The sequence below is a fragment of the Solanum lycopersicum genome, chromosome 8, assembly GCF_036512215.1.
Source record: "Solanum lycopersicum chromosome 8, SLM_r2.1".
NCBI lineage: Eukaryota > Viridiplantae > Streptophyta > Magnoliopsida > Solanales > Solanaceae > Solanum > Solanum lycopersicum.
The window spans coordinates 58,311,439-58,330,830 of record NC_090807.1 but is presented as its reverse complement, the minus strand read 5'-3'; the positions used below and the strand labels follow the sequence as shown (position 1 = coordinate 58,330,830).

Sequence of the window (19,392 nt, the reverse complement as noted above, 5' to 3'; positions counted from 1 at the left end):
TAATAAATAGATTATCCGTGAAAGACATTAATCAATCTCCATTTATCAATTTTCTGAGAGTGTGTGAATATGTGTACGTAGGAATCTGTCTTTCTTGGATGATGATTAATTAGCGAACATATATGTTGATAAATAATAAATAGTTAAGTTGAGGGGATGCTATTGAGAATTGCAGTAAATTGCCTACTCTTTCCGAGTCAATATTTATTGATAAATCTTTTCGATATCCTCAACTGAAGTTAACTAGTTACATTTTGTGTTATTTATTATCAAGGTTGTATTCGAGAAGTATCTTTAATTGCTTTCTGATCAGTTTGCCCAGAAAAAGATCTCTTATCTGTTCACTCCATTTTCTTTTTTATGTTTAGTGTTTACACAGACCAAAGCTTTTGCTTTTTGAGATTAATGTTGAAAAATATAAGATCAACTAATTTAATAACCGAACTTGTAGTTTCCTGACAAATGCACAGAAGACAAGTATGAAGAAGGGCCCTTTTCTTATCTTTTAAATAATACAACACAAAACATGCTTTGGACCTTTGTGACACCATATTAAATCTTAGAGAGCAGTAATTACCTTGGATGTCCAAATTGTCAAATTCTATCATGCCCGTAGCTTTGGTGTTAACATTTTCAATTTTGCAGGGAGAGGCTGATGACACCGCAATGGATGTGAACTTCTCTGGTAATTTAAGCTTTGACAAGATCATGGATCGCTATCTACCTGGTTTGCTTCAGCTGATGCCTCTTAAATTGGGTCATTTAAATGGAGATACGAAGATTTCTGGGTCATTATTGAAACCGTAAGATTTCTAGACACATCTTTTCATGTGAAGATAGAAGTAGCTAATACAAAGGATCAAGAGTGGTATTTTGTTTTTGCATTTTTGGTGTAAAGAAAATTATGTAGATGAATATACAGTCACCTTTCTGAAAATAGGGGATTTCTAGACACATCTTTCTTAATGGTGGTGTCTTAAGTCTTTAGATAGACAGTTCTGTCTTTACTTTCTGAATGGTTATAGTTTTTATTCTTAGCACATCCAGTATCTAGATTCTGCTGAGACCTTCAGATAGGAATCTCTCTCGCATCCAAGGGTGTGTCCTAGTGGTCATTGAAGTGGGTTGAGCACCATGATGTCTCAGGCTCAATTCCCAACAGAGACAAAAACACTAGATGATTTCTTCCCTTCTATTCTAGTCTTGGTGGACAAAGTTACATGATACCTGTTGCTAATGGAGGTGGCGGGCATTTTGTGGAATTAGTCATGGTGCGCGAGTTGGTCCGGACACCACGGTTAAAAAAAACTCACTTGTTGTGCACCGCAACCTTCAAGGAGTCCTCCTCTGGCCTCTTTCATTTTCCTGTCAGTGAACCAAGGTTAGTCTTTGCTCCATGAAGAAAATGATCAGCACCCATGACATTTTACAGTTGAGAACAATCTGGAGAACCACAAGTGAAGTTTGGTGCATTATGTGCAAGAACAATTATGTCTATTCTCCATTGCTCGTTTGCAAAAGAATTGTGAGGAAGATGATTTGGTCTGTTTGATGCCTCTTTTTGTAATTTCAACGTTCAGTCTGTGAATTTTTAAATGTTAATTGGGTCTATTGCAGAGGGGAAAGTGTGTCTAGCAAGGCGTTTGACTGCCTATTATGTGGTTGGGTAGCTAGCTTTTTTGATTGGTTTCTCAGACTATATCATGGTTACCGAAGATTGGTTTCCGGGATAATAGCTTCTCTGTGGTGGGATTTTAGTGTCCCAAATATGCAATGTCGTTTTCATGTTTTATCCCCTGCATTCTTCACACGTTAACTGAGGATCCCGCCTTTGTTTATCTGATGTTAACATTTTTCAGAGATGAGGATATCTAGTTTCCAGTACAATCTCTCTAGTTAATAAACTTTATTTTCTTGGGAAAGAGTTGGTAATTTTCCCCTATCTGATGCTTTTTATGTTTTTTTAAGGAGGTTTCATTCCCAGTAGTTCGACAAAATTTTATCTGATATTGGCTGATAGACCAATTTTCTGTTTGCAGACGGTTTGATATCAAATGGACTGCGCCCAAAGCTGAAGGATCACTCACAGATGCTCGTGGAGATATCATAATTTCGCATGATCAGATAACTGTTAATTCTTCATCAGTTGCTTTTGATTTGTATTCAAAAGTTTTGACCTCCTATCGTGATGATTACTTGTTAAACCTGAGAGATTATCACATGAACGCTCCCCTACCCTTTACTGTGGAAGGAGTTGAACTGGATCTGAGAATGCGCAGTTTTGAGTTTTTCAGTTCAGTCTCTTCATATGCTTTGGATTCTCCAAGACCTGTGCACCTGAAAGCTACTGGAAAGATAAAGTTTCAAGGGAAGGTTGTTAAAGCTTCTGGCATCACTGACCAGCATTTTGTGGATTCTGAAAAAACATCAGAAGATGCTCCAGTTGAATGTAATGAACCTACAAATACTCTTTCTGGTGATGTTTCAATCTCAGGCCTCAAACTCAATCAACTGATGTTGGCACCTCAGCTGGCTGGAGCATTGAGCATCACACCGGAGGGTCTTAAGGTATGCCCCACAAGTTTTCTCCTTATTATTTTTACCCCAAGTTTATAATTGAAACAACATTTGAATATTCCTTGCTAACTTAGGCCTTAGCTCTTGTCTATTTTTTTTACCTACCTATAGTATTGAAGACAAGGTTGTCTTAATCTAAAGAATCCATGGGATCTTTTAAATACCCGAGTTCATGGTTGACAAGAGAATGCATCCATTCAAAGAGGATGCAACTCTTTTGGTTCCAAGGTTTTGTGTCTGGGGATTTTGTTAAAAGAATCCTTCGCCTTGCTTAGTCGAATTTTGGCTTGTCGTCTTGGCGTGCTTTAGTCTAGTTGTTTATTTGCTCATAATATTGTTCTCTTTTCTAACTTAATTGTCATCTCTACGAAAGGATAATATGGCATACATGCCGAATGACTGGTGTGAACCTTTTGTGACCACATGAATTCTTTGCATGCCACAAAATTTTCTATTGGATTCTTATTCCATCATCGCAGTGAAAGCAATAGAGCTTTCTGTCCTATTAACTAGAGTCAAAAGTCCTTAACAACTCTGTTGAATGGTCTCACTCCTGTTTTGTCCTTCTGTGAGCTACTTGTTAGTCTGTCAACTTTCCTCTTTCAAATGTGTTGAGAATATAATTAAATAATAAAAGTGTGCTCTCTCTAATAACTTATGCTTTTAGATGAGATGGTCACACACTTCAATATGGTAGACAAAAGGCCCTGAGATCGAATCCCACTGCCACCCATATCAAAAAGAATTTCCACGTGCTTGACTAATGAAGAAAAAGAAAATCAGTTCTGCACGTGATGTGGCATATTGAGAGTATAATTAACTAACAGAAGTGTGCTCTCTCTAACAACTTAAGCTTTTAGATGAGATGGTCACACACTTCAACAAAAAGATTGTCTGATTTCACAGTTATTCATCCATATAATAGTATATTTTCTGATTTCTATTCATCTATATAAGGGTGATCTCTGGTGTTCACAGAAAAACTTCCTATTTTATTGTTGAAAGGGATGGACACAAAAGTGCATCCTATGCAAGTACCTCAAAAAACTAGTTTCTAGGTCATGGCCCCCAAGGGTGTGGCCTAGTGGTTTGGGGACCTGGCAGGACAAATTGCAGTGGTTGGGGAACTGTAAAGGGACGTTTTAATTAAGTCCAACATATAAGAAGTTGAACTCCTTGAACCACCCAATTATGCAGGCACCTAAATGGCCCTGGAAGCACATTTGGAAGGCCAAGATCTCACACAAAGTGACTTGTTTTGTGTGGTTACTGGCTAAGGAAGCTGTGTTGACACAGGATAATTTGATGAAGAGGGGGATTACACATGTTTTTCTTGTGGGGAAACTGCAGAAACAGTCAATCTCTAGTTTATCCAGTGCAAGGTCACTAGCCAATTGCGGAGTCTATTCCTAAGGTTCAAAAACATCTCATGTGCCATGCCTGGTAGAATTGCAGAAGCCTTATACAGCTGGAAGAAGCAGGATCACAAGCAAAGAACAGAAGCAACTGGAGAATCATTCCTGCTACTATTTGGTGGACTATCAGGAAAGAGAGAATTGTTAGAGGTCATTTGGTGTGAAGGATAACACCAAATAGTCTTGGGATCAAATTATAGTGCTACTTAATTTGTTGTTTGGTTGGCAAGGTCGGAATAACTTATACAAGTATAGCAATCCTGGGATAAAATAAGTAAATGCCAAAGATATCCCTTTTAACCCTTTTATACATCATCTTCACATTCATGAAGGATATTTTTGTAAACAAACAACTTGTTCTTAATATTTATGTCATGCATGTTATTTTGAATACAACAAACCAAACATTCTATAAAAATAATCTCAGCATAGCTTATCCTATCATAACTAATCCTAACAAATTTATCCCATCATAACTAATCCTAACAAATTTATCCCATCGTAACTAATCCTAACAAATTTATCCCATCGTAACTAATCCCATCTTAACTTGTATTCAAACCAAACGACTCCTTAGAGTTTTTGAGGATAGGGAGAGTAATATGCAGCAAGTAAAACTGAATTGCATTCTAACTTTGTGTTTTTTGTGTGATTAGATCTACTCTAATGACAGTGTCTCTATCATTGATTCTTTTAGGCTCATTATAGGGATAGGATAGTGCCTTTAGAGTTCATTATGTAAACTTGGTACAACCCATGTACTGGTTTAAAGAAATAGAAATAGTTACCAATCTTCAATAAAAAAGGTGTGGTCTAGTGGTCTATAAAATGGATTGAGATTCATGAGGTTTTTGGTTCAATTCCAAGTTGAGGCAAAAATGTTTGGTGATTTTATCCTTTTTTTTCCAATCCTTCGTGGACAGAGTTACCCGGTACTTGGGTTGGTGGGGTAGCAGGTGTTCCGTGGAATAAGTGAGGTGCACACAAGCTAGCCCGGGCACTACAGTTATAAAAAGAATTCTTGGCTGTGGTAGGTTGATATCAATGTCCCAGAAAAAAACCGTCTCGTGATCCAATTTGATAATTAATTCGCGGACTCAATGTATGGGCTATCATTTTTTGATCACAAATGACCAGTTGATAAGCTTATTTTCAGATGTCTTATTGGCCTTATTATCCCTCTTGTTTGATCAGGCAAATATTATGGGGTTGTCAAGTTCTTTAGCATGGATGTTACTAATGCATAAAACCTATTACAAAATGTAAGTTACTCCATGGACCATGATAATGCTGTAGGAACTTTGACAAATGCTAGTCAATTATGATATTCTCTAAATATATAGATATATTGTTACCGTGCTCATAACCGCAAGATATTGGTGGCTAGTCATGAGTGATTGCCTGAACAAAGTATGTAGACTTTAAATGCATGGGCTAGTTAGAATGGGCTATTCTCTAGTCATAGACTTTTGTTTTGTGGGTTTGTTGGGGGTGGGGGTGGGGTGGGTGGTATTTGGATCCTCATAGGTTGCTTTAGTTTTGTTAGTATCCCACATTGGTTGGGGGAATGGACCATTGTCTCCCTTTATGGTCTTGGACAATCCTCACCTCACGTGTTACCTTTTGAGGTTGTGTTAGTCCAAGGTCTGTTTTCTTTACAAATTCTAATATCTTGTACTCAATGAGATGAATTTTGTAGTGTATAAATTTTGATTCTATTTTTCTATTCAGTTGGATGCCATGGGTAGACCAGATGAAAGTCTTAATCTGGAGGTCAGAGGACCATTTCATCCTCTATCTGAAGAGAATATGATTGGCAAAATGTTCTCGTTCTCCTTCCAGAAGGGACACTTAAAAGCTAATGTCTGCTATCAGCCGCTGCACTCAGCTAATTTAGAGGTACTTCCATTTATTCCATGTCTTGAGTGATCATATAGATGCTTGATTAAATGACTTATACTGCATTTACTTTCTTACCAGGTGAGACATTTGCCTTTGGATGAATTGGAGCTGGCTTCACTTCGTGGAACGATTCAAAGGGTAATCTGATTAAGAGGAAATAATTGTTCTTTGATTTACTCCTTGATCAGGAATTTTTGGTTTTCATACATGCATATTAAGGAATATCAATTATTGCTTTTAATACGCCTAGAAAAGGAGAAGAAAAAGAGTATAGAATTTGTTTTTTTCCTTTTGATAACAGTTAAAAAAGGAACTGTAGAAACTAAGCTGCTGAACTTTTGGGTGGAAATTGTTTATGTTATGCCATAGGTGTTGAGGGATCAAATAGTGTTTGTCTAACTTTTCTGCTCAATGTTCTTCATCTCCTGGATCAGGTATTCGTACAGATTATACTAAGTGATTCAGGAAGTCCCTCAATTAAAATTTGAAAAGATTCTTTATCTGAACCCAATTATTCAAATATTTTTCCATCCAATGTTTTCTATAATTATTCCATAGTATATAACATTGACTTACACTATTAGGCATTGAGAAATGATTATTTAGCATATTTTTGGTATCCAAAGATTTGTATACAAGGAGCTCATCTGGTATAGTATTTGAACAATAAGTTTGCTCTTCTATTTTCACACGGTACTAGAACCTTAATGATCTTTGTTAAGTCTCAAGTAGCTTTGGCCTACCAGTGGTCGGCCTTACGCCACCTGACAAACCAATTTTTTTCTTCTTTTTTCTTCCTTTTTATGGTACCGACACAACTCCTTGCTAGGTGACCTAAGCCTACACCATATCCTTCCTCTATATGGTGACCATTAGGTCCTCTAGACCTTGAAATTTTTGTCGTTGTCTTGCCTGTTAGAGTAGGAATAAGAAAAAGAATATTATATAGAATCCTACTTGGAAAAAGACTGTAATATATTGTCTATAAATAGATACACAATTAATTCAGATACACATTTAATAATAGTTCTCCTTTATTTCTCACATGGTATCAGATGCTTTGGTGAGAAAAATTGGGTAAAGAAAACAAAGTCACAGTCACCGCACCTCAATTTTCCGGTGACTGTTTCCTTTAGTGTTGTGTGAAAACCAACACCACCACAGGCTCCCCTAACGTCCACCAACTAAACCCCTAGTCAACTGCTCCAACAGTCGGGCTTGCATCCGCCTCCCAGAAGCTTGTCACGTCCGGTGAGATCTGACCACGCGCCGGCGCATGCGCCTGTTCCAGACAGTTTTCTGGCAACTTTTGTGTTCAAGATCTGCTCTTCTTTTGATTCCGAGATGGCCCATACAAGCTTATACCAGATTTTTAGCACTTTCCAGCAAAGAAATCACTGTTGTAGCCACTTCAGCATTGTTTCCAGCAATTCCAGGCTGTTTCCAGCCACTTTTCTTGGCAGATTTATTTTCCAGTAGGGTCTCTCCATCATTCCGACCCTACCCATATAATTTGTTTCCTGGTTTGACAACTTTCCAGCGCTCAGAACTGATTTTCCGGCGACAAAAACAACCTTTTTTTTCAGATTCCGTCAATGGTTTATGTTTTTTTTTCCGAGATTTGAGGCTTCAAAATTCTGATTTCACAAGATGTCTTTTCGAATTGATAATTTTTGGTTACCAAAAATTACGGGAATTTGGATGTTCAAGCCATATGATCACTTCAGAACCATCAACAGGAAGCTCAAACTATTTAGCTTGGGCTTCCTCGGTTGAGTTGTGGTGCAAGGGTCATGGTGTCCAAGACCGCTTAACGAACAATTCTTGTGTGGTAAATGAAAAGGCAAAGGCTAGTAAGATGCAAAATCCAAAGCACAATGGGAGAAGGTTGGCGCTCAATTATGTAATATCCTATGGTGATTTATTGATTCCAAGTTGATGACCTTGTTTCTCCCATTCCAGACATGTTATTCGATTTGAGAAAAGGCCTGTGCTTTCTACACTATTGACATCTCGTTTATGTGATGTGATATCCTGGATAACCAACTCAAAGAAATAAGAATTCGATATGTCTACTTACTTGGGACAATACAAGCCGTCATGGAGGAATTTGAAACGTTGATGGCAGTCACTACGAACGTGGAAAACAAGAGCATAGACAAGTTACATTATTTAAAAAAATAAGGACCAAAAGTGATAGCTTATCCAATATTAATCACCTCCCCCATGTCTTGGCTTCCACTCTTCTTCTCTTCCTTCTGCCTAAGTGAATGTTGCTGATTTGGTAATTTTTCTTTTATTGTTTATAGAAGCTTCTCCTTTTGAGTAATTACATTGTGAAGTTTTAATACTCTCAGGCAGAAATTCAACTCAACTTTCAGAAAAGAAGAGGTCATGGGGTGTTGTCAGTACTCCGGCCAAAATTCAGCGGCTTGTTGGGTGAAGCTCTTGATGTTGCTGCCAGATGGAGTGGAGATGTTGTAAGTACCTCCTTTCTCTCTCTCTTTTTTTTTTGGATACGTGGGGATGTTGCATGTGTATATGTTTTCACCTGTATCTTTGTTGGTGTTATTTGGTCTTTTCTTGTGCTCACATTTTTGCAGCAGTAGCACTACAATCAACTTTGAACTACTTTGAATTTTAAAAACTGCTGTTCTTATAACCGACAAACAAAAAGGTATTTGCAAGAATAGAAAAGTTGTACTTATCGTCCATTTAGATAATAGATCAGTTTGCAAAGCTGCTGGCTCTGTGATCCATATCACCCATCACGGACTGAAAACTTTCCGTCGAAAAGCCCTCAGGTTTTTGATCTAGTGGTAAGAGCGCAACACATGATGAGTTATAGAAGGCCAGAAGGTATGAAATCTACAAAAAGACATGTTTTTTTTAATTGAAGACATCCTATCTTTTGTATAGCAAGGAACTTCATGGGTGCACCAAAAGAAAATAAGGTATAGAAGGCCACTCCTCAACTTAACAAAATTCATCTTTTAAGATTGATTCTATCATTCTATGCAAGGGATAGGAAGCAATTATGGATAGATAGAAAGAGAGATTGACAGTAATAATAAACATTGATCATATTTTAACCTGTGGGGGGTGGGGGTATGTGGAACCTGACAAGTCAATAGAAAGTTTGTCTATGGAGGCTGAATTTTGATTTAGTAGTTTGCCTAGTACTATGAGAGAAGTTTCATGATTGATAGATTTTGCTGATTTCATTAAAGGAAAAAAAATATATGGAAAAAGAAGTCATCCAACTCCATCAAGTTATTTTCTTCATAACTGTGAGAAAATTCAACTTTATTGTTGTGGAGTTCATAAGAAGGAGGACCTTGTTAAAAATCTGCATAAGAACTGCATCAGTCCAAGTTCTCCGTATTGTAGGGTAGTTAAGGATTTATGTACTGTACTTTAACAGTTAATTAGTTTCTAACTTATCCTTATCCTTATCCTTAGTTTTTAAATCTTATCCGTAGGAGTTGGTTTACTTGTAAACTCTATAGATATCGTGTTATAATAAAGTAAGTAGTTTTGCTTTCATAAATTTTTTCTTAACTAATGTTCCTACTTGTTCAATAACAAAAGAAGATAATATTGTTATGTTTTTCCTTCTCTGAAAATCAGAGCATTTATTTCTTGAGAAATCCGTGGGTGTTTCATCAAAGTTAGGATTGTAATCAACAAGACAAGTTAACTATCAGATTTGGGCTGTAAGGATGGAAACTTATCTAGATGACATGGATGTGGGAGGCAGTCGAAGAGGATTATGAAGTTCCTCCATTGCGTAACAATCCTACTATGGCCCAAATCAAAAACCATAAAGACAGGAAAACCAGAAAAAGAAGGCAAAGGCCTGTTTATTTTGAGCAGTATCTTCTTCAATCTTCACTCGAATTATGTCAGCAAAAGTCATCTGGGATTATCTTAAGGCAGAATATGAAAGGGATAAAAGGATCAGAGGTATGCAAGTGTTAAATCTTATAAGAGATTTCGAGATGCAGAAGATGAAAGAAACTGAAACCATCAAAGATTACTTTGAAAGGCTCTTGAACATAGCAAACAGGGTATTTAGTTCCGTGTTTAATGATTCACGTATTGTTGAAAAGATTCTGGTAACTGTGCCGGAAAGATTTGAAGCAACCATAATTACCTTGGAAAACACGAAGGATCTGTCCAAGATCACCTTCGCCGAGTTATTGAATGCTTTGCAGGCACAAGAACAACGAAGATTCATGAGAGAAGAAGGAAATACAGAGGAATCATTGTTTGCCAAGCCTCAAGATGGAGGCAAAGACAAAAAAAAGAAGAACAAGAAGAATGGTGAAGGCATTTCAACAAGTACTACCAAAGGAAAAATTGGACACTGAAAAAAAAGTTATCCTCCTTGTAAGCATTGTAACACGAAAGGTCATCCACCATATAAATGTTGGAGTAGGCCTGATGCTAAATGTAGTAAATGCAATCAACTTGGGCATGAAGCTGTCATTTGCAAGAACAATGGTCAGCAGCAAGAAGCAGAGGCTCAAATTGTTGAGGGTGAGGAGGAAGATCAACTCTTTGTTGCTACATGTTTTTCAAGCAGATCATCTAGTGAGTGTTGGCTGATTGATAGTGGATGCACTAATCATGTGAAAAATGACATGTCTCTCTTCAAGGAATTGAAGCCCACGACCATTTCTATAGTCAGAATAGGTAATGGCGACCATCTTCCTGTAAGAGGGAAAGGAACCATTGCTTTCTAAGTAATTTAGATGCTAAAACAATTTTTGATGTGCTTTATGTACCTGACATAGATCAAAACTTGCTTAGTGTTGGTCAATTGATGGAAAAAGGCTACAACTTAAATTTTGAAGATAATCATTGCTTGATCAAGGATGCTTGAGATCAAGAAATGTTTAAATTAAGAATGAGAGGCAAAAGTTTCTCATTAGATCCATTTTAGGAAGAGCATGTTGTTTTTTCAGCAAAGGAAAGTGTTGCAGAAGTATGCCACAAGAGACTCGGACGCTATCACTATGAATGGTTGGTTAAAATGCAAAAAATGAAAATAGTTAAGGACTTGCCTGTTTTTGAAGTACATTCTTTAAATTGTCTTGCGTGTCAATATGGAAAACAAAAGACTTCCATTTTCAAAGACAAGTTGGAGAGCCTCGAACAAATTTCAACTAATTCATACTGATATAGCAGGACCTCAAAGGACTCCTTCACTAAAAGGTAGTCTTTACTATATCATTTTTGTAGATGACCTAACCCGCATGTGCTGAATTTATTTTCTCAAGCATAAATTAGAGGCTTCTAATGTTTTTCGGAAGCCAAAGCAAAAGTAGAAAATGAAGCCAACTGTAAAATTCAGTCCGTAAGAACAAATAATGGAAAGGAATACACTTCTTACTAGTTCAACATGTTAAGCTTACTACTTCCTATACTCCACAACAAAATGGAGTAAGCGAGAGAAGAAACAGATACATTATGGAGATGACCAGATGCATGTTGCACGAGAAGAATTTGCCAAAGAAATTTTGGGCAGAGGCAGCAAATACATAAGTTTTTCTTCAAAATAGGCTTCCCACAAAGGCATTGAAAGACCAAACTCCATTTGAAGCTTGGTAATGGATTTAAACCATCGTTAAATTTTCTTTAAGTGTTTGGTTGTCTCTGTTTTTCCTACATTCCTCGGGTTAAACGAGATAAACTAGATAAAAAATTTGTCCCACATATTTTTATTGGATATAGTTTAGTTTCAAAGGCATATAAAGTCTTCCAACCACAAACTGAAAATGTAATCTTTAGTAGAGATGTGAATTTTATAGAGAATGAAGAGCGGTGTTGGGATGACTCGAAGACATCTTACCTTAACACGTCTGACAAAGCAAAAAAGTCTCCTACCAAGTTTGTTGAGAAGAAAATATCACTTTCACGACAGGATGAAATGGTGGATCATTTACCAGTCAAAGGTACTCGACAACTCAGTGATATATATTAGAGATGCACTGTAGCAGTATGTGAACTTGCTTAGTACAATGAAGCCAAGAATGATGAAAAATGGGTGGCTGCAATGAAAGAAGAGTTGTTTTTGATTGAGAAAAACATGACTCGGGAGCTTGTTGATCAACCTGAAGGCAGAAAGATAATTGGGTTGAAATGGGTCTTTAGAACCAAGCTAAATGTAGATGGTTCAGTGAATAAGCATAAAGCAAGACTTGTAGTTAAGGGGTATGCTCAAATTTTTGGTGTGGATTATTTTGATACATTTGCACCAGTAGCTAGGCTTGACTGGATTAGGTTACTTCTTGCTCTTGCTGCATAATTGGGTTGGGAAGTGTATCAGATAGATGTCAAATCAGCATTCCTTAATGGCTTTCTTCAAGAAGAAATTTATGTTGAGCAACCTGAAGGCTTTGTGAAGAAAGGAAATGAGGACAAAGTTTATAGGTTAAGAAAGACACTTTATGGACTTAAATTGGCACCAAGGGCCTGGTATGGTCGAATAGATGCCCATTTACTTGGCTTAGGCTTTGAAAAGAGTCTATCAGAATCTACTCTTTATGTTAAACATCATGACATTGATATTTTTGTTGTGTCTATATATGTGGATGATGTACTAATTACAAGAAACAATACAAGGCATATCGAGGATTTCAAGCAAGAAATGATGCAAGCCTTTGAGATGATTGATATTGGTCTAATGTCTTATTTTCTTGGTATGGAAATCAAGCAGAGACGGGATGAAGTTTTCATTTGCCAGAAGAAACATGCTAAGGAAATTCTCAAGAAGTTCAACATGGAAGATTGCAAGTAGATGAGTACTCCTATGAACCAAAAAAAGAAACTAAGCAAGAATGACGGAGCAAAGAAAGTGGAGGAAACGTACTTCAGATGCTTAAGCAAGAATGACGGAGCAAAGAAAGTGGAGGAAACGTACTTCAAATGCTTAGTCGGTTGTTTGATGTATCTCAAAGCTACAAGACATGATATTTTGTATGTTGTAAGCATTCTATCGAGGTTCATACATTGTGCTAGTGAGGTGCATCTAAAAGCAACAAAACGAGTTGTCATATACATCAAAGGAACCATCAATTATAGGAACAATTAATTATGGTGTCAAGTTTCAGAAAAAAATAGATCTGAAACTACTTGGGTATTCTGATAGTGATTGGGCTGAATGCGCAGATGACATGAATAGCACATCTGGATATTGTTTCAGTCTTGGCTCAGGAATGTTTTTGTGGTGCTCAAAGAAGCAGGACATTGTGGCTCAATTCACTGCAGAGGCGAAATTTGTGGTTGCAACAGTAGTAGTGAATCAAGCATTGTGGTTGAGGAAAATTTTTGGTGATCTACACATGAATCAGACAAAGGGAACTGAAGTATTCGTGGACAATCAATCTGCAATAGCAATTTCTCATAATCCTGTATTTCATTTCATGGGAAGAAAAACACTTCAACATGAAGCTTTTCTTCTTGAGGGAAGTGCAAAATAATGGTGACGTGATTCTGCTCTATTGCAAATCTGAAGAGTAGCTGACTGATATCTTCACCAAACCATTATCAGGCAATAAATTTCAACTTCTCAGGCAAAAACTTGGAGTTTGCAGCTCTTAATGCAAGGAGGAGTGATAGAAATATGCATAAGAACTGCATCAGTCCAAGTTCTCTATATTGTAGGGTAGTTAGAGTGGTTATTTATCGTTTAGCAGTTAATTAGTTTCTAACTTATCCTTATCCTTATCCTTAGTTTTTTAATCTTATCCTTAGGAGTTGGTTTACTTGTAAACTCTATAAATATGTGTTATAATGAAGTAAGTAGTTGTGATTTCATAAATTTTTTTCTTAACTAATGTTCCTACTTGTTCAATAACAAAAGAAGATCATATTGTTATGTTTTTCCTTCTCTGAAAATTAACAGACCTATAATAAAAGATTCTTAGAATCATTTAAGATAAACCCAACACTATCACTTCTAAGATTCTCTAGATGTAGGTATATGTAACTGGGTATTAGATAGCCTTAAAAGCTAATCAAATTGGTTTATAAGCATTTTTTAACTTATCTATGCGTTTGTCAGTACCAAAATTACTTAAAAGCTAAAATCAACCAAAAGTCATAAGTTGGTTAGCCCTAACTAATGGCTTTTCACCTTCTAAGCTCTTTTGATCTAACCAAGATTTTATTGCTTTATCCCTAATATCTTTTTTAATTTTTAAAATACTCTTCCTAAAAGCTCCTAACTCCCCCCCTCATTCCTTTTTTATCGCTTAATTTTCTTCTTGGGAATATACTTTTAATTTATAATTTATATAAATAACTTTAGTGACATTTTTTGACATAAATTGCTTATTGACATTTTATAACAAAACACATCAGTTGCTTATTATCAATTTTTACACTTCTATTCAAAGATGTAACGACCTAGTTATAAACCAGTTTTAACAATTAATGTTTATCAACTGCTTTTAATCAGCTAATCGAAACAGGCTCCTACTATTCTTCCTCCTCCTGATTGTGGGTATACACGTAATTTTTATAGTATCAAAATTCAATCATGCATATTTGCTGCTTTAAATTTGTGTAACCAGTCGTTTTGACTATTTCTAGTATACTTATGCATAAGTATACTTCATTTGCCTGGTAAATAGAACTAAATGTTAACTCAATGGCTCATGGTCACTTCAGTTTTTTTCTTTAAGAAAGCTATTTCTGTATCAATTAGTAGTTGTATAACATGAAACAACTTTGTTCTAAGAAAGTTGTAAAGCTACTGAATTTCTTGTTAATACTCCACCTTTCATCCACACCATCAAACAGTTTGAATTGTTCCACGCACAAAAGAATACTTCTCATATGCAGACGTGTTTTGATGACATCCGTTAAATTCTGACAAGCTTACTAGCTGAAACCACTCAATTGATAAGTCACAGGTGCTAAAGACTTTGAAGTAATCGTTTCATGTGATGTACAAAGCTTGAAGCATAGGAAATGCCTTAAATCATGGGAGGCATACGTGAGAAATATATGAGAACAATATTATTGAATTGTTGTTGTCTACATTGTTACATTGAAACCCTATTTATAGACACTAGAATACGATCCTTTACCAAGTAGGATACTATTTGTATTCCTATTCCTATTCTAAATAGGATTGTATAAACCTATTCCTACTCTAATAGGATTGTGTAACCTTATTTCTATTCTTATAGGATTGTCTACACCTATTCATATTCTAACACCACCACTCAAGCTAGTGCATACAATTTATGTACCTAGCGTGTTACACATGTAATTAATTCGAGGACCAATGAGGTGCTTGGTGAGATATCTGCAAGTTGATCAGTCAACTTCACAAAATTGGCAGTCAATCTCAATGTGCCTGTCTTCTCTTTAAATATTGATTTTGATGCATATTGTCAGTCAATTTCAATATGCTTAATCATCTCATGAAATGCTGAATTTAATGCATCACGTCAGTAAAAGACAGAGTGATAAAATTACAATGTTTGACTTCCCAAACCAAACCTGCAAAGACTGCTTCAAAGTTCAAACCATATAGTGATTCACATAATCAACATACAAGACTACTTATCTCTCCCACGCAACAAAGTGCTCAAAACCTAGTATAAAGTATATGGATCATGTTGGAATCAATAGATGAGTTGATATCAAACAAGTCACCGAAAAACTGGGTGGAACATGCTCATATGCTGGAGTATTAGATTTGATGGCTAAAAGTGGTGAGAATCTAACAAATGATATTGGTATTGTTGGAATGATGTCACGATCCAACTAGAAAATATTTACTATATAGGATAGTTTGAATTGATGGACTGACCCCATTGAAAAAAAGAAATAATATGGTAGGGTCGGAATGATGGCACAACCCTAGTAGAAAAGAAAATTTATACGGGTAAGGTTGGAATAATGGCACAATAACCCTACGCAAATCAGATTTGCAAAAAAAGGTAGTCACTAGGAGGATGGCAACAGTGCTACACAAATGATATATGAAAAAACAATCACTGGAATGATGGCACAGTGCTACACAAATTAAATATGAAAAAAAAGTCACCGAAAAGATGGCACGGTGCTACAAGTTAGATATAAGAAAGTAGTCACTGGAATGATGGCACTGTGCTTACATAAATCAAATATGAGGAAATAGTCACAAGAATGATACGCGGTGACCCAACTTTTGCTAACATAATCAATGACCAGACGGGCAACATATATGGGTTCCACCCTCCGACAATGGAAGCTCTTTGATTTTCTTCCAGGATCGTAGAGGTTGTGATACCATGTGAGAAATATATGAGAAAAATATTATTGAATTGTTGTTGTCTACATTATTACATTGAGACCCTATTTATAGAGACTAGAATACAATCCTTTACCAAGTAGGATACTATTTGCTATTCCTATTCCTATTTGTATTCCTATTCCTATTCTAAATAGGATTGTATAAACCTTTCCCTATTCTAATAGAATTGTGTAAACCTATTCCTAATCTAATAGGATTGTATAAACCTATTCATATTCTAACAACATATATTTAAGTGTTAGTTCATTGGGACACTAACATATCACTCCATTTATCTCACTTTCCTTTTTATTCAGTCACAAAAGAAAGTGACCTTTTATATTTAGATACAATTCAACTTTACAATCCCTTAATGAGATGGTGTGTAGCGCACAAAATGTCTAAGACTTGTTTTACACCACAAAATTAAAAATTCTTGCTTAAACTCCGTGCCCAGTCAAATTGTGTGACATAAATTTGGATGAAGGGAGTACATTTTTTTGTTTTACTGCTCAAAATGACGTTCAGCGACAACAGTAAATTGTCTGCTTTCTTTTGTTTAATTAATAAAAGGATAAATCTATCAGCAGTGTAAAGTGGTGCTTTGTGGAATGTGTATTCCTATCTGCGTTCATATACGGAGGGAAAATGATGAATCCTCTATCTATTTCAGTGCCACGATTTAGGTTTTCACAGTACCAAATTTTAATAATGTGATTAACATCCTAGACTATTTTCTCATTGTTACCTTTTTTCTTAGATCACCATTGAGAAGTCCATTTTGGAGCAAAGCAATAGTAAGTATGAGCTTCAAGGTGAATATGTACTGCCTGGCACACGAGATCGGATGCCATCTGGCCAGGAGGGAGGTAGTTTGTTTCACCGGGCAATGACTGGACGTCTCGGCAGTGTTATATCTTCCATGGGTAGATGGAGAATGAGGCTTGAGGTTCCAAGAGCTGAGATTGCTGAGATGCTTCCACTTGCAAGGCTTCTGTCTCGAAGTTCTGACCCTGTTGTTTTATCAAGGTCAAAGGTAGAATAAATAATGAAATAATAGAAGTATCTGTTTCTCATAAAGAAATAATAAAGAAGACAGGAATGGAGGGTGTGGGAATTGATTGAATTGGTTGCCCCAATGATTTCCACTAAATACAAATTTTAACCCTCTTTTACTTGCTTGCAGGACCTTTTCATGCAAAGTTTGCAGTTAATCGGATTGTATACTGAAAGCCTCCAGAAGCTGCTTGAGGTACTTATTAATAAATTACCAAGATAAATTCTGGAAACCTCTGTTAGTTCTGCTATTCTTGGATTTCCAATTAATAAAGATTATACTAAGATAAGCTCTACCACTTCTTGATGGCAACAAACACAGGAAATTCGGGGTCATTCTACTCTATCAGATGAAGTTATTCTTGAAGAGTTCAATCTTCCTGGTTTAGCTGAACTTAAGGGTCGCTGGAGTGGCTCTTTAGACGCAAGTGGTGGTGGAAATGGAGACACAATGGTAAAATAAGTCTACATTTCGGTCATGGTACTCCGATATGGAATACTCCTCCTTGTCTTTGCATTTCTATGTATTATTGCTCACCTTAATTAACGCGACAAACCTCGTGGTAATAGGTGCAAATTCAGTCTCTTTCCAGAGTAATGTCTGCTAAAAGTTATTATGCTTTAGCATTTGATTTTGTTTTAAATTTTATGTTTGAGCTGGCTGTCTTTGTTGAATATTTTCTGGTCCATCCCTAATTTGGATGCAATTCATGCTTCTTTATTTTTATTCTGTACTTGTGATCACGCCTCCCTGTTTGCTGATTGGATTTCATGGTAAGATTCCAACCTAATTTCCTCCCAACTGATCTATTATTTACTAGGGTGGCTATGGACTCGATTCTTTGATGTGTCAATTTTTGAACTCATTCCTCTAGATACAATGCAGGGCGGCCTCAGATATTTTCTTTAAAGTAGGATTGCAAAATGCAGGACATGTAGTTGATATGTAGCTTTAGTTTTTTCAAATAATTTTAATGCCTCAGATGTTTGAATTATAATCTTTCAGGTTGCTTCTTATTGCCTACTTTTTGTCCTGGTTTCTGTAATTTCTAGGCTGAGTTCGACTTTCATGGGGAGGAATGGGAATGGGGTACTTATAAGACTCAGCGTGTTCTGGCTGCTGGTGCATACAGCAATGATGATGGTTTGCGTCTTGAGAGAATCTTTATCCAAAAGGATAATGCCACAATACATGCAGATGGAACTCTGGTTGAGGCAAAGCCTAATCTACATTTTGCTGTTCTAAACTTTCCTGTTAGTTTGGTTCCTACATTGGTTCAGGTTATTGAATCAACTGCCACCGAAGCAGTTCATTCTTTGCGGCAATTTATGTCTCCAATTAGAGGCATATTGCATATGGAAGGGGATCTTCGAGGAAATCTTGCTAAACCAGAATGTGATGTACAAGTAAGGCTCCTAGATGGTGCCATTGGGGGTATTGAACTTGGTCGAGCTGAAATTGTTGCTTCACTAACTCCAACCAGCCGTTTCCTGTTCAATGCAAAATTTGAACCAATCATCCGAAATGGTCATGTACACATTCAAGGAAGTGTTCCTCTGACCTTTGTCCAAAATAATGTTTTGGAGGAAGATAATTCAGAAAGGGACAAAAGTGAATCATCCTGGATTCGTAGTTGGGGCACAGAGAAGAACAAGGCACCTGTAGATGAAGCTAGTGATAAAAGAAGCTCCAGAGAGAGAAGTGAGGAGGGTTGGGACACTCAGCTGGCTGAAAACCTCAAAGGGTTGAACTGGAACCTACTTGATGCCGGGGAAGTCAGGATCGATGCTGATATTAAAGACGCCGGCATGATGTTGTTGACAGCTTTGTCTCCATATGCAAACTGGCTCCAGGGAAATGCTGAAGTTGTGCTTCAGGTAAGTTCACTTAATTGTAAGATTACATGCAGAAATGTTAAAGAAATGTGAAGCGTCTAGAGACTATTTCAAGTTTCCCTCCTCATCAATTCCTTGATGAGCTCTTTTGTGTGAATACAAAGTTACATATTTCAAAAAAAAAAAGACTATTTCAAGTTGGGAAAAATTGATTACAAAAACAGGGGGAAAGAAAGAGGGAGAAAACAGGGAGTTGTTTTTTGCTTATGTATCTGTTTTCCTTTCTCTTAGTGCTGATGTACATCACTT

At 36.6% G+C, this 19,392-nt stretch overlaps 1 protein-coding gene across 2 annotated transcripts in view; it reads left to right on the top strand.

Annotated features, from left to right (window-relative positions):
- LOC101257991 (protein TIC236, chloroplastic) overlaps nucleotides 1-19,392 on the top strand; it is a 44,882-nt gene that overhangs the window by 10,484 nt on the left and 15,006 nt on the right. For both annotated transcript variants that reach the window (XR_011211229.1, XM_010326851.4), the window contains exons 11-19: nucleotides 646-803; nucleotides 2,040-2,568; nucleotides 5,724-5,891; nucleotides 5,973-6,032; nucleotides 8,252-8,374; nucleotides 16,952-17,227; nucleotides 17,378-17,443; nucleotides 17,570-17,701; nucleotides 18,301-19,125. Coding sequence is in view for 1 of the 2 variants with exons in the window: in XM_010326851.4 (XP_010325153.1) it covers nucleotides 646-803; nucleotides 2,040-2,568; nucleotides 5,724-5,891; nucleotides 5,973-6,032; nucleotides 8,252-8,374; nucleotides 16,952-17,227; nucleotides 17,378-17,443; nucleotides 17,570-17,701; nucleotides 18,301-19,125 (2,337 nt within the window). In the remaining variant the exon portion in view is untranslated. The remainder of the gene's footprint in view (nucleotides 1-645; nucleotides 804-2,039; nucleotides 2,569-5,723; nucleotides 5,892-5,972; nucleotides 6,033-8,251; nucleotides 8,375-16,951; nucleotides 17,228-17,377; nucleotides 17,444-17,569; nucleotides 17,702-18,300; nucleotides 19,126-19,392) is intronic.